Source organism: Monodelphis domestica, chromosome 3, assembly GCF_027887165.1.
Source record: "Monodelphis domestica isolate mMonDom1 chromosome 3, mMonDom1.pri, whole genome shotgun sequence".
Classification (NCBI taxonomy): domain Eukaryota; kingdom Metazoa; phylum Chordata; class Mammalia; order Didelphimorphia; family Didelphidae; genus Monodelphis; species Monodelphis domestica.
In genome coordinates this window covers 381,761,793-381,777,086 of record NC_077229.1, presented here as the reverse complement: position 1 = coordinate 381,777,086, position 15,294 = coordinate 381,761,793, and the positions used below count along the sequence as shown (strand labels likewise).

The following is a 15,294-nucleotide window of genomic DNA, read 5'->3' as shown; positions in this document are numbered from 1 at the left end:
TAACTAAAATCAGAAGGACAGCAACAAATTGGGAAGCAATCTTCATAAAAACCTCTGACAAAGGTTTAATTATTCAAATTTACAAAGAGCTAAATCAGTTGTACAAAAAATCAAGCCATTCTCCAATTGATAAATGGGCAAGGGACATGAACAGGCAGTTCTCAGCCAAAGAAATCAAAACTATTAATAAGCACATGAAAAAGTGTTCTACATCTCTTATAATCAGAGAGATGCAAATCAAAACAACTCTGAGGTATCACCTTACACCTAGCAGATTGGCTAACATAACAGCAAAGGAAAGTAATGAATGCTGGAGGGGATGTGGCAAAGTGGGGACATTAATTCATTGCTGGTGGAGTTGTGAACTGATCCAACCATTCTGGAGGGCAATCTGGAACTATGCCCAAAGGGCGACAAAAGAATGTCTACCCTTTGATCCAGCCATAGCACTGCTGGGTCTGTACCCCAAAGAGATAATGGACAAAAAGACTTGTACAAGAATATTCATAGCTGCGCTCTTTGTGGTGGCCAAAAACTGGAAAACGAGGGGATGCCCATCAATTGGGGAATGGCTGAACAAACTGTGGTATATGTTGGTGATGGAATACTATTGTGCTGAAAGGAATAATAAAGTAGAGGAGTTCCATGGCGACTGGAACAACCTCCAGGAAGTGATGCAGAGCAAAAGGAGCAGAACCAGGAAAACATTGTACACAGAGACTGATACACTGGGTACAACCAAACGTAATGGACTTCTCCATTAGTGTCAATGCAATGTCCCTGAACAATCTGCAGGGATCTAAAAAATACTATCCACAAGCAGAGGATAAATTATGGTAGTAAAAACACGGAGGAAAAGCAACTGCTTGACTACAGGGGTGGAGGGGATGTGACTGAGGAGAGACTCTAAATGAACACTCTAGTGCAAATACCAACAACATGGAAATGGGTTCAAATCAAGAACACATGTGATAACCAGTGGAATTGCGCGTGGGCTATGGGAGAGATGGTGGGAGGGGGGTAGGAAAAGAAAATGATTTTTGTTTCCAATGAATAATGTTTGGAAATGACCAAGTAAAATAATGTTTAAAAAAATAAAAAATAAAAAATAATATTGGTCTTTTGAGAGTCAAGATTTCAGGTGTTTATTTTGTAATATGTTTAATTTTGACCTATCTTATATCAGATCATTTAAATATACCTTGTAACAAAATATATACCACCTGCCACAGACACCTGATAAATCTTCCTAAGAAAGTAGCTATGCAGGGAGCAGCTGAATGCTCAATAGATAGCGTGCCAGGCCTAGAGAAGAAAGGTCCATGGTTTAAATCTTCCCTCATATGCTTCCTAGCTATGTGACCCTGGGTAAGTCACTTAATCCTCATTCCCTAGTCCTTACCACTCCTTCTGCCTCAGGACCAATATGCAGTGTTAATTCTAAAGCAGAAGAGTAAGGGGTAAAAAAAAGAAAGTAGCTGTTGAGTTTAGGAGTTGCTTTTTTTTTAACATTCATGAGCAGAAAGCACAGTCATCTTTTATAGTTTTAAAGCATAAAGTATCACTACCAGATGCAAAATATAGAAAAGTGATATATTAACTCCATTAGATATTTCTCTTTTTAAAACCAAGATACAAATCTATGACTATATTGAAACCATTTTTCTCACTACTTGACTTTCAGCATTCTTTAGATATCAAAGATGCCCAAATCCTAAGAATTATTGGATTATGAAACCTCCCATGGCATGTAAAATCAAGATATCAGGCTTATTTATCATGTTCAAAATGAGAGCAATGGCAGAAGTTTTATAGCAGGTTTTCTTCTCAGCAGAACAATTACAGCTCTGTGAATATCCCTCCTCAGTCAAACCCATTTTTACCTAGAAGTGGACCTGAAATTTAAAGAGCAAGAAATGTGGGATAAACATCAATTTGGGGAATTATCAGCAGGAGGTAGGCAGTTCTGCTCCGCTGTAATGGTACCTATGAATGTCTCTATTTGGGGAGAGATGGTGAAGGAGGAAGGAAGAAACAAGGGAAGTATAGAGAGGAAGGGAAAGAGTCATTGCTGTCCTGCTCATTGATGGGGAAAAGGCATTACCTGCTCTATAAATTTAAAATATTTCTGCTTCCTATGAGGTAGGATGATAAATCCTCAGAAGAGAACAATTTTAGAGAGGTAATATATACATTCTGAGGCAGAGTAGAAGACCAACATACAATCAGAAACATGATTAAAAAAGACACTGAGGAAGCATCAGGAGTATGTAAAAGGTGAGGGAGTAAAGAGGGGAAACACTCCATTCACACAATGAGCAATTCTGCAATAAATAGAAGAGCTAATTTCCTAAAGGTGGATATTATCTAAGACTGTAAATGGCATTTTATTCTATCTCCAAATTTCTTTCAGAACCAGATCTGAACTTTAAAAAAATAAAGGAGAAATCTGAAGGGTGGGTATAAGGAAGAAGTGCATTAGAGGTATGCAATAAGACTTGTGTGAATGCATAAAGGTAGAAGATAGCATGATATATGTAGGGAATGGCAAGTATTTTCAGTTTGGATGGAAAATAGAGTAAAATGAAGGGGCTCAATATTTAAAGCTATGGAAGTAGGTTGGAGCCGATGTGAAGAGACTCTTAAATATCAGGTGGAGGAATTTGTACTTTATTCCAGAGGCAGTGGGATATACCAGAGGAACAATGGTCAAATGCATTTCATCAGTACTGCAATGGGGATAAAATTCCTTTCCAATAATAGGAGGGGTAAATAGCAAGAATGTCTAATTATTCACTCATATAACATCTGAAAAAGAAATTGAGGTAATAAATTTGGGCAAAAAGGAAATAAAATTAACACTATTTGACTAGTTGACTCTTGAGAGTCAACTAAAAAACTAACTAAAATATTTAACAACCAGTAAAGTTGTTGGACAGAAAATAAACCCACACAAAGCATTAGTATGAATATGTATTACCAATAAAATTCATCATGAAGAAATAGGAAGAGAGGTTCCTTTTAAAATAACTACATAATACAAAGGAAGGAGGACTTGCAGTCCCAGATCTAAAACTATACTATACTGGCTAAGAGACAGAAAGGAGGATCCGTGGAATAGACTTGGGGTAAATGACCTCAGCAAGACAATCTATGATAAACCCAAAGATCCTAGTTTTTGGGACCAAAACCCACTTTTTGATAAAAAAAACTGCTGGGAAAATTGGAAGACAGTATGGAAGAGATTAGGTTTGGATCAACATCTCACACCATACACCAAGATAAACTCAGAATGGGTGAATGACCTGCATATAAAGAAGGAAACTATAAGCAAATTAGGTGAACACAGAATAGTATACTTGTAAGATCTTTGGGAAAGGAAAGACTTTAAAACCAAGCAAGAGCTAGAAAAAAAACACAAAATGTAAAATCAATATTTTGATTACATAAAATTAAAAAGGTTTTATACAAACAAAACTAATGCATCCAAAATTAGAAGGGAAGCAACAAATTGGGAAACAATCTTCATTACAAAAACCTCTGACAAAGATCTAATTACTCAAATTTATAAAGAGCTAAACCAGTTGTACAAAAAATCAAGGCATTCTCCAATTGGTAAATGGGCAAGGGAAATGAATAGGCAATTTTCAGATAAAGAAATCAAAACTATTAATAAGCACATGAAAAAGTGCTCTAAATCTCTTATAATAAGAGAAATGCAAATCAAAACAACTCTGAGGTATCACCTCATACCTAGCAGATTGGCTAACATGACAGCAAAGGAAAGTAATGAATGCTGGAGGGGATGTGGCAAAGTTGGGACATTAATTCATTGCTGGTGGAGTTGTGAACTGATCCAACCATTCTGGAGGGCAGTTTGGAACTATGCCCAAAGGGTGACAAAAGAATGTCTACCCTTTGATCCAGACATAGCACTGCTGGGTCTGTATCCCAAGGAGATAAGGGACAAAAAGACTTGTACAAGAATATTCATAGCTGAGCTCTTTGTGGTGGCTAAAAATTGGAAAACGAGGGGATGCCCATCAATTGGGGAATGGCTGAACAAATTGTGGTATATGTTGGTGATGGAATACTATTGTGCTGAAAGGAATAATAAAGTAGAGGAATTCCATGGCAACTGGAACAACCTCCAGGAAGTGATGCAGAGTGAGAGGAGCAGAGCCAAGAAAACATTGTACATAGAGAGAGATACACTGTGGTACAATCAAATGGAATAGACTTCTCCATTAGTGCCAATGCAATAACCCTGAATAACTGGGAGGAACCTTTGAGAAAAACCACTATCCACATCCAGAGGAAACACTGCAGGTATAAAAACACTGAAGAAAAACAACTGCTTGAATACATGGGTCAAAGGGATATGGTTGGGGATGTAGACTCTAAATGAATATCCTAGTGTAAATAACAACATGGAAATAGTTTCTGATCAAGGACACAAGTAATACCCAATGAAATTGCATGTTGGCTGGGGGAAGAGTGGGTGGAGGGGAGGGAGGGAAATAATGTGATTATTGTAACCAAGGAATAATGTTCTAAATTGACTAAATAAACTTATTCAAATGGGAAAAAAAGAAAATGTTACACATATACACACACATGTGTGTGTATGTGTGAAAAAAGCCACTAGAAACTTTGCCATTTGCTGAAATTTGGATAAGCTAGAATAAAACAAATCCCAGTGACGAAAAAATAATAACTACATACACCTAGCTGTGTGACCTTGAACAAGTCATTAAACCCCTATTGCCTAGCTCTTAACACTCTTCTGTCTTGGAACCAATATATAGTATTGATTTTAAGACAGAAGGTAAGGGTTTTAATAAATAAAAGAATCACATACAACATGAAATACTTGGAAGTCTATGTGAAAAAGACAAACTTAGGAATTGTATGAATACAATTACACCTCTCTACACAATGTTGGATCTAGATACTGGAAGAAATTTTAATTGCTCATGAGTATACTGAACCAATATGGTATGAATGGCAATAATACTTAAATTCATTTAGTTGTTCAGTTCCAAAGCAATCAAACTACCAGAAGATAACTTTAGAGAGCTAGAAAAAATAAAAATTCATCTGGAAAAGACAAAAGGTCAAAAATATCAAGTGAATAAATGAAAAAAGGAAGGGAGTCTAGTAATTCCATATCTCTAACTAAAATGCAAAGCTGCAATTATCAAACAAATTGATAAAGAGTAAAATTAGATATAGAGAGATTGATCAGTAGAAGAGATTGGGTACATGATATACAGAAGCACATAAGCATAGAAGCCTAGTGCTTGAGAAAGCCAAAATTCATAGCTATGTGTCAAGGGATCACTACTAAAGACAAATATTTTGGAACATTGGAAAGCACTTTGGCAGAAATCAGATACAGACCAATATCATACACTCTATACCATGATTAGCTCCAAACATATACATGGTTTAGCTATAGAGGGTAACATCACAAACAAATTAGAAAAATATGGAAGAAATTACCTATTAGGTCAATAGGGGAAGAATTCATGACCAAATGAGAGGCAGAGAGGTTTACAAGAATTAAAATCGTCAATATTGATTATATAAAATTTAAAAGTTGATGCATATTCTCAATTGGTAAAATGTCAAAGGATATGAATATCACAGATAAAGACATTAAAATTATCTTTAGTCATATAAAAATGCTCCAAAATACTATTAATTAGAGAAATACAAATAAAATATCTCCAAGATACAAACTCACATCTATTAGACTAGCTAATATAACCAAAAAAAAATGAAATGAAATGTTAGAGGAGCTATGGAAAAAATGGAACAGTAATACATTGTTTGTGGAGCTATGAACTGATACAACCATTCCAGAAAACAATTTGGAATGACTCCCGAAAGGCCATCAAATTGTGCATACTCTTTGACCCAGTAATGCCACAAGGAGGTCTACATCACAGAGACCAAAGACAGGGAAAATGAACCTACCTGTACCAAAAAAAAATCTTTTTGTGGTAGCAAAGAACTCGAAACTAAAAATCAAAGAAATCATATTAAAATTATTAATTAATATCTTATGCCCACTAGCTGGGCTAAGATGACAAAAGAAATCAAAGAAAGAGGAAAAGAATCCAAATGTATGAGAATATTTCTATTAGCTCTTTTCATGGGGACAAGGAATTGGAAATTGTGAGTGTCTATCAACTGAGGAATGCCTGAACAACTTACAGTATATGAATGTGATGAAATGCTTATAGTATAAGAAATGATGAAGATAATGATTTCAGGGGAATTTGGGAAGACGTGAACTGATATAAAGTAAGCAGAACTAGGGGAACAATCAGTAATAATGCTATTGTAATGACGAACAACTTTGAAAGATTTAGAAACTCAGATCATACTATAACTAACCACAATTCCAGAGAACTTACAGGAAATAAGTTCTTTAGCACCAGATAGAGAAGTGATGAACTAAGGACACATATACATATATGCAACATAAATGTATGCACACATATATGTATATATAATAAAAATTTAGAGACAGCACATATATTATAAATATGGTCAATGTGGAAATTTTCTTTATAATATGTGTTAATAGCAGTTTTTGTTTTTCTTGTTTTCTCAATGGGAGGGAATTGGGATTGAAAGAAAGTGAGATTGAAAATAATATAAATTGAATTAAATAAATAAAATGAAGGTAAGCATAGTTTTAAACTAGCGAAAGAATCCCATTTTCTTGTTGCCATAGTGATAGAAAACTTTTGAAGATTACATAAAAATACAACATTTAGAATACTTCATTATGCATAACTATGAAGGAAAGCAATTTAAAAAAATAGTGCCATTGAATTTAGCTCTGGAATCTAATTTAGTCTGTGATTCTAAGATGAATGTAAAAGTTCCTTCCATAAAACTTTTTGAGCTGATAGGCATAGAGAGATAAAAAAGCAAATAAACCCATGTGTATGTATGTGTGCATGTGTGTGTGTGCACATGTATATTTTTAGTATATTTTTATATTGCATCTATGTGAAAAAATAAGAATATAATGTGAAAGTTCAGTTAAGAATTCAGATGAGAATTCTGAAATGGGCTATAAATGCAATCATTTATTTCTATTTCACATCTCCATACTATTATAGCAAATGAGTATTATTTGGAATTTGAGAGTTGAAACTAATTTTCCATTTAACAGGATATAGTCATCAGGGTCCAAATCTCTGAGGTTTTTGTCTATCTTTGGAGTTGATGACTGCCTATTGTGTTCCATTGTCAAAAAATGTAATTAATATATGAGATGGTAAAGTTCCATCCTTTTCACTTGGTAGATCTGGATAATAAATTTATTTTATTTAAAAGGATGGATAGATTATATTCCTATTAAAAAGGATGTTATTGAGTCATTTTAAAATTGTGTTTCTTTCATTATTTCAATAATGGAAATAATACTAGACACAGACATAAAGGACCTAGGACTGAGTTCTGTCAGCAAAATGACTTCCAGGAAGTAATTTAACATATATGAATTTGTTTCTTCATCTGTAACATACACCAAATGTATACCTTAACTATTCAGGTTGTGGTGAGAATCAAATTAGGTCCTGCATACAAATCATCTTATAACTATAAAACTCTGTCTTTATAGTTAATTTATTGATCTAATATCATGATCTATACTGATACCCATGATATATGAAAAGACCCAGAAGAAAATCTCCAATATTTAGATAGAAAGTTCTAAATAGATAGAAAAAAAAAAGATAGATATCTAGAAGATAAAAGAAATGGACAATAAGGCATAGACATGTTGCAATGGGCAGTGGAAGAAGTAGTCACACAGATAAGATCATGGATGTCTATAAGGTCATAAGATCATACATCTAGTGTTAGAAGATGCCTCAGAGGCCACCTAATTCAAGCATTAAAAATGTCAAAAGAACCCATGTTTCTGACTCCATTATGTTCTATTCACTGTTCCAAAAGAGAGAAGTACCAACCCAGCACTTAAAAAGGCACAATATTGAGTTACAGTGAGTACAATAGATCTTGCCAAATGAAGTAAAATAACAAAGTCTCTCCAAACCTGGAATCTATTAGGATTCATTAATTTAATATTGAAATTCAATTATAGTTGATATGTGTAAATATGTATATTGTCTCAAAAGTTTTAAGCTTTGATAACTTCATAAGTATAAATGCCAAAAAATTACACACAACAAACCCAGTTAAAAGTTTAATTATTTAAAGTGTAAAATGTTGATGAATTTCAACATAACCAGCAACTTGTGCTATTTATTTGTCCTGGTGATTTTTGAACTTTGTAAACATTTTCATCAGCTTAAATTTTGAATCAGTACAGTGTATTTATAATTCTAGTCTTAAGCTCATTCAATGAATGAGTTTTTGATGCATACATGACCAAAAGTATGGCAACTGAGATGTCCAAGAGAGGAGGACCTCTATCAATGTAATGGTTTGAGAGAGTGTCATAGAAACTATCATATACACTGTGTAATTGCAAGGTGTCCTTTTCTTTTTAAAATTATAATTTTATTATTCAAAATTAACTAAACTAAATAAGTCAAATATATTTATGAATAAACTTAAATTTTTGGCGAATTGGTATACTTAATACTTCTGAAGATATTAAATCTTAAAACTATACTAAGATTTTTGATACTACTTATTCTTCCACTTTTTTTAAAAAAGAAAAATTCAAATAGAAAACAAAACCAACAAACTCTAAATAAAAATGGATCTTGAAACAATACCAACTAATATGTTTTTATTATTCTTTTTTTTATTATTTTTTATTTTTTATTATTTTTTATTATTTATTATTCTTTAATTAGTAAAATAGATGGTATCTTCTTGGATGTGAACCACATGTATAGCATAATCAAAGTCTTCTCCAAACATTACATCACTAGAATTCTAGTGGAAATTAGAAATGATGATTTATACAAATGAATTTGCTACTTTGAATGTAACAAAGCTGTCATCAATTTGAAGGGAACACTGCCTTTCCTGCTTCTGTTATAGGAAAACTGAAAGTCAAAAGTACTTTAATAAAGCATAAGAAAAATATGATTTAAGATATCCTAAGTGTAAGAGAATTAATTCTGTCTGATGCTCAATAGTTTATCCATTGTGTGAACAAACAAAGTCAATACCTCTAATGAAATGTAGACTGAGAGACTAAATCGATTCAATAAGATGTGACAGATAGACTAGCATGCTGAGTAAATCTTGAAAGGCTAATGCTTGAAAAATTTGTGTGGGGACAATGGGTAATTACGAAAATCAATACCTATGTATGAAAACATGACAGGCAACCATCAGTCACAAAGGGAGAACAAATTACTAAGGGCTTGGACTCTGAGTATGTAACTGTAAGATGCTGTGTCTACATAATAGGTTTGTTTCCAATACCTATCAGAGGCCTTACTTTCTACATGAAATTCTGAATTATTCACTTAGTACATTATTCATGACATTCACTTCCTCTTCTTTTCTAGTGCTTTCTCTAATTCCACTGCTCATTAGCACTTTCTTCTTATTTTTGTTGATTATTTTTGTTAATGGGGAGATTAGAATCATGTCTCTTTCACAGCCCTGCTTGGTTACTCTTCCAAATCATCTAGAGAAACCAGCTTTCTCATATCACTGGAGTGTTGGGAATTTGGCCTTCCAGAGAAGAGGGCTACCACCAAAAGGAATTGTTACTCAGGACACGTTTTTGTTTCCTCCAAGAAGCAGGCATCACCTAAAGAATAACTGTAGTGAATCAACTCAAGACTCACCTTTGACAAAAGGTGGGTTCAAGTGCTGCCTTGAACACTACAGTCAAGCTACTTATCATTTCAGTACCAAAGGCAACTCTGAAACAGTCTTCATTATAAGGGAGAACTTATTCATAAAAAATTAAAGTTGGTGCACTTTTTACCTTTAAAGAAGGCTAAGACTTGACTTTATTACACAAAGTAAGTTGTACATAAAACCATAATCTAAATAATCCCAGTAAATATTTTATCTGCCCCTTTATAGTGTCAATGATTATGATGTTTATTATCAATAAACTGAAGATGTAAAAGGAAATATAACCCTTTTAAACAGGGGAAAAAACACCCGTATTAGTATTATATAATAATCAGTACTTAGAGAGTTGGAGTTGTAAATTTAGTTTTTGTATTAAGAAATTGATCTGAAATGGACAGTTTTCTACTATACGGTTCAGAAAATATATTTTACCTAACAATAATTAGTATGAACTATGTGCTTTTGTAGGCCAAGTGGAACAGAGAGAGCAAAAAGATGAAAAGAAGTAAGATTATATACAATCTAGTGCTTGTTAGCAAAATCTATAAAAATAGGCTATAATTATATCTTCATTCTAAAAATAATTTGAATTTATCCTGAAAACAGCTTATGTGCTGTAGAATTAAGAACCTTCTAAAAAGGAGAGAAAATATTTTGTCTACTGATCCTTTTGTTTGTGAAAGTTTTGCCATTTGCAAAAAATGTTAGTAGAGCCAATTTTTGAATATAATGTGGACTATTTGATATATTGCCAAAGAACAACTGGTCAGTTTGAAATAGCTAATATTATAGTTATAAAAAAAGATTATTTAATAGGTGTCACTGTTATATTTACTAAAGTCTTTAGACTTCTTTCCCAAAGTATTTATCTAGAGGATAACTAGGTTAAGAGATTACCTCAAATTCTTATTCTTCTTGGACCAAAAATCCTCACAAAGAAGGGGAAGGAAACATGAATTTATTAAGCAACTACTATGTTCTAGGTACTGTGCTAAATGTGATGTTTCATTTGATCCTTACAAAAACTCTGTGAGGTTAGGCTATTATTATCTACATTTTCCACTTGAGAAAACTGAAGCAGACAGTGATTAAATGACTTGCCCAAGTTCACACTTTTGAGTATCTGAGATAAGTGTCTGAGGAAGCCTAAGTATCTAAGGAAGTGTCTGAGGACGACCCGAACTCATGGGATAGAGGTGAAAAAAAGTGTGATAGCATTTAGTCATTAAAGTCTTATTTGTCAAATAGAACATATCATTTTTATGCTGTTAGGTATATTGATATTCTTAGTAAAGTGTGCAAAAGGAAAAATCATCAGAGTATAAACACAGGCAAAATTTCACTTAAAAACCACCCCTAAATGTGAACTCAGTCTTTTAAATTCATAAAATATAATTTTAACTATATCCTTTCCCTTTCCCTTTTACCATACAAAAATTTCAAAATAAATATAAAACCAAAGGGAATAATCCAATCAGTCTTACCTCTGCTTTAATTTTATTGTCTCCAAAACAGAGATGTTGCAAATAGGCTGCTGCATTTGACTGCACAGAAGGGAATTGATGCTGCAACATCTGGATCACTTCTGGAAGTTCTGGATCTCTCCATCCAAATTCTCTGCATTTAAAGAAAACGGGAAAGCATCAGCAGCAGGAATGACGGTGCTTTTAGCATGAGGCCAACTCCATGAAGACATATACTGAAAAGCTTGACATGCTATCAGTTATTTTTGCTGCCTAAACACTTACGTGGATTCCCTTAGGGGTATTTCCAAATTGATTCCCTTGAGTGACTAGTCTTAGAAATAGTTTTATGTATTTTTAAATGTAATGTCTGAAGTTAACAGAATCTGACAGTTGTGGAAAAATAACATAAATTCTAAATGTTAACCATGACATCCATTAAACTTAACAATGATAGTTGTTTATAAGTGGTTTTTAATTGTAAATAAATTAACTCAACAAATTAGACACCATTAGCATACTTGCAACTTATCTCTGGAAATCTCAAGTTGAGAAAAAAGTTAAGTAGTAGAACAAAAACTAGACATATTAAATATTATTTTGAGTGCTTTCCTTTTCAATTGACTCCAGGGATGGAGACTTCATTCTTACTGTTGTCCACCATTGGCAAAAAAATAAAGCATGAAAAGATCTCTATTAAAGACAGTAGATAATATCAGAGAGGCAAATATGGTGTAAAGTTCACAGGGTCTGGGTTTAAGTTATAGACTTTATCCTTTACTGGGTTAATGCCCTTACGTAAATCACTTGACCTGAGCCTCACTTTACTTATATGTAAAATGAGAATAATAATACTTTTTTTTTACCTATCTAATCAAGTTGTCATATTGGATGATATAATGTATTTTTTTGCAAAATAATGCCTGTTTGAAGCACTATATCAATACAATCCTATAATTATGATTTATTGTTGTGATTTAAGGCCATAGGTTGTTTCAGTTTATTGAAAGGACTGCTCTTTAGCTCTTTTAACTTCTTTCCCTTTTACAGCTAGAATTATGTCGAAGTCATTTAGTTGATTCAATTCATTATGTCACTCAGGGTGCCAGGGACTTTCAATGGCTCCCCATTACACACTGGTTAAAGTTCAAAAGCCTAGGCTTGTCTTCTCCAACAATCTAACTTTTCCCCATCTTTCAAGGACCTAATAATTTTTCAAATGCCCATTGAAGTCTTCCCTGACAATGCCATCTCTCAATCATCTCTCCTAGTCTCTAAATTTATATCAACTCTATCCTTAAAAAAATTCCACAAAGTCTCTATTTTTTTTTTAAATAAACCCTTACCTTCCATCTTGGAGTCAATACTGTGTATTGGTTCCAAGGCAGAAGAGAGGTAAGGGCTAGGCAATGGGGGTCAAGTGACTTGCTCAGGGTCACACAGCTAGGAAGTATCTGAGGCCAGATTTGAAACTAGGACCTCCCATCTCTAGGCCTGGCTCTCAATCCACTAGGCTACCCAGCTGCCCCACAAAGTCTCTTTAAGTGATGCTTTCTTTGAAAAGCCTTTACAAAGACGGATTTTATTGTTAAATATTTTACAAAGTCTCCTTTCTACAGTTTAAACCCCCATCCATTTTTCTATCCTAACAACATGGTTCACAGTTCTCATTTCCCTTAACTTTGCTTCTGCATTTGATACTCCTGACAGTCTCATCTTCTCCTTTGGTCTCTGGGATCCCATATGGTCTCTTTTCTTACTCTGGATCCTCCCTGTTCTCCAGGCTCCTACCTGGGGCTGCTGGTACCCAGAGCTCTGGCCTTGACCTTGGCCCCTCTCTTTTCCTTATACTCTTCTTCCCTGTAGGAGATCCTCTCCTTCTATAGCTTCAATTTGGGGAAAATAAGACTCACACGTCCTGCTCCACAGGGCTGTTTCAGGAAACATTCTTTGTAAACCCTAAAGTGCTTTCAAAATGTGAGTTGTTAAATGCAGTTGTGCTGTTTTAAACCATATCTACCGTTTGCCCCTTACTCCGGGGCTCCATTTTTGCATCTCTACATGCTTTCTTCTGTGCTTTTCCCCATCTCACATTTACATGCCCGAAGTCCAGAACCACTCAATTCTATTTGCATCAATGAAGTCTGAATTCAGGATCGCTTTCAATTTCTCCTTGCTGACCCCCCCCCCCGACCCCATTCAATATGGAATCAATTTCTAAGTCTTCTTGATTGGTCTGTTAATATATTCTAATTAATAGTAATAACATGTAACTATTATTAAGAAGAAGAACTAATATTATAAAGGGTTTACTGCATAGCAGGCATCATGGTAACTGTTTTATAATTATTGGCTCATTTGCTTCTCACAATCACCCTGGAAAAGAGGAATGATTATTTTCCCGTTATATAGGAATTTGAGGGAAATTGAGATTAAGTGTCTTGTCCAGGGTCACACAGATACTAAGTGTCTGAGGCCAGATTAATAATAGTTAACCTTTATAGTGTGAGTATGATGTGCCAGGCACTGCTTTTAGTACTTTACACTTTTTAATCTCATTTGATCCTCACAATAACTCTGGAGGCAGGAGCCATTGTAATTCACATTTGATGAATGTAGAAACTGAGGCCAACAGGGGTCAAATTACTTGCCCAGGGTCACACAGTCAGTAATTAGCTGAGGCTGGAATTAAACTCATGTCTTCCTGACTCCAGGTCTAGCATGCAATACATCAGCCTCCTTTTTTCCATGCCATTGCTACCATCCAATTTCAGCTCCTACCACTTCATGTCTAGGCTACTTTAGTTGCATTCTTATTGGTCTCTGTCCCTCCTCCAGTTTAACTGCTCTGCTTTCATTGCTGCTGATCCTCTCCTCCCTTCACCCTGCCCCTCCCAGGCACTGCTATTTAAGATTTTACTCCCTCCACTGCCTGGAACTTTTTTCTGTGAATTACAATTGTAAGACGTGCTTGGGTATACTATACTGAGAGGTTAAGTCATTTTTCACTGTCCCTCAGCTAATATGTATCCACCCAGAAGTAGAACTTGGTCCCAGATCAGCCTGAATCCATAGGTAGTTAGGTCTCTATTCACTATGCCTCACTACCTTTTCTTATTTTACATGCCACCTTTATCAAGTGATTAATTCACTCAAAAGTGTACAATGACTATCCCATGACTTAACTGAAAAGTCCAAACCTTAGCTCAGCATTCAGGGTCTTCCTCAGTATGACCCCAATCTTCTAGTATTCCTTCTCACAATCCCTCCATTAAAAAAAGTCCTGCTTTCTGCTGTAGTATCAATTTTAAGACAGAAGAGCAATAAAGGATAGGCAATCAGGGTTAAGTGACTTGTTCAGGGTCACTACCTCAGTTATTTTAGCCTATCACAAAGATGCTTAATAATTAAAGACATCTAAAATGACCCACATATGGACATAGAATTAATTGTAAAAAAAGAGATTTTAGGTCAAGAGGAAAAAGTACAAGTAGGCTCATGTCTATAATAATTTTTCTAAGTGAAGAGAGATGGACTCTGTCCTGAAATATAATGCCAAGCTGAGCTTGAGTTTCGCACCTTAGGTGGCACATAGCATCATTTCATAAGTGATTGTTGATTGACTGAAGAGATGTGACCATATCTTATCTCATGAAGTGATACTCTTGAATATTCTAAAATTATTCCAGCAAAAATGGGGTTAGGAAGAATGAGGATAGAAAAATTAAGTAAAAAAATAGATGGAAGTATAATGTACTCATCATCTCTGAGTCTCAATTCCATCATTTGAAAAATTAGGAAGATAATCTATACCCTACCTATTTCACAGGATCACTACTTATTCTAAGAATAAAGCATTTGAATTTGTTAGGCCCATGACCAAGATTATCTTTCTTCTATTTTCATAGCTTTATGTTTAGAATAACAAAACACTAAGCTGATAAGATGCTCATAAACCTTATTATATTTATATACAAGGACACCATAACATTCTCTCTTTCAAAGCTTGACT

At 34.4% G+C, this 15,294-nt stretch overlaps 1 protein-coding gene across 13 annotated transcripts in view; it reads right to left on the bottom strand.

Annotated features, from left to right (window-relative positions):
- Nucleotides 1–15,294, bottom strand: part of CTNND2 (catenin delta 2) — a 1,175,163-nt gene that overhangs the window by 304,069 nt on the left and 855,800 nt on the right. For all 13 annotated transcript variants that reach the window (XM_001364153.4, XM_016431422.2, XM_016431423.2 and 10 more), the window contains one exon: nt 11,304–11,436. In XM_001364153.4, coding sequence (XP_001364190.2) covers nt 11,304–11,436 — 133 coding nt within the window. The remainder of the gene's footprint in view (nt 1–11,303; nt 11,437–15,294) is intronic.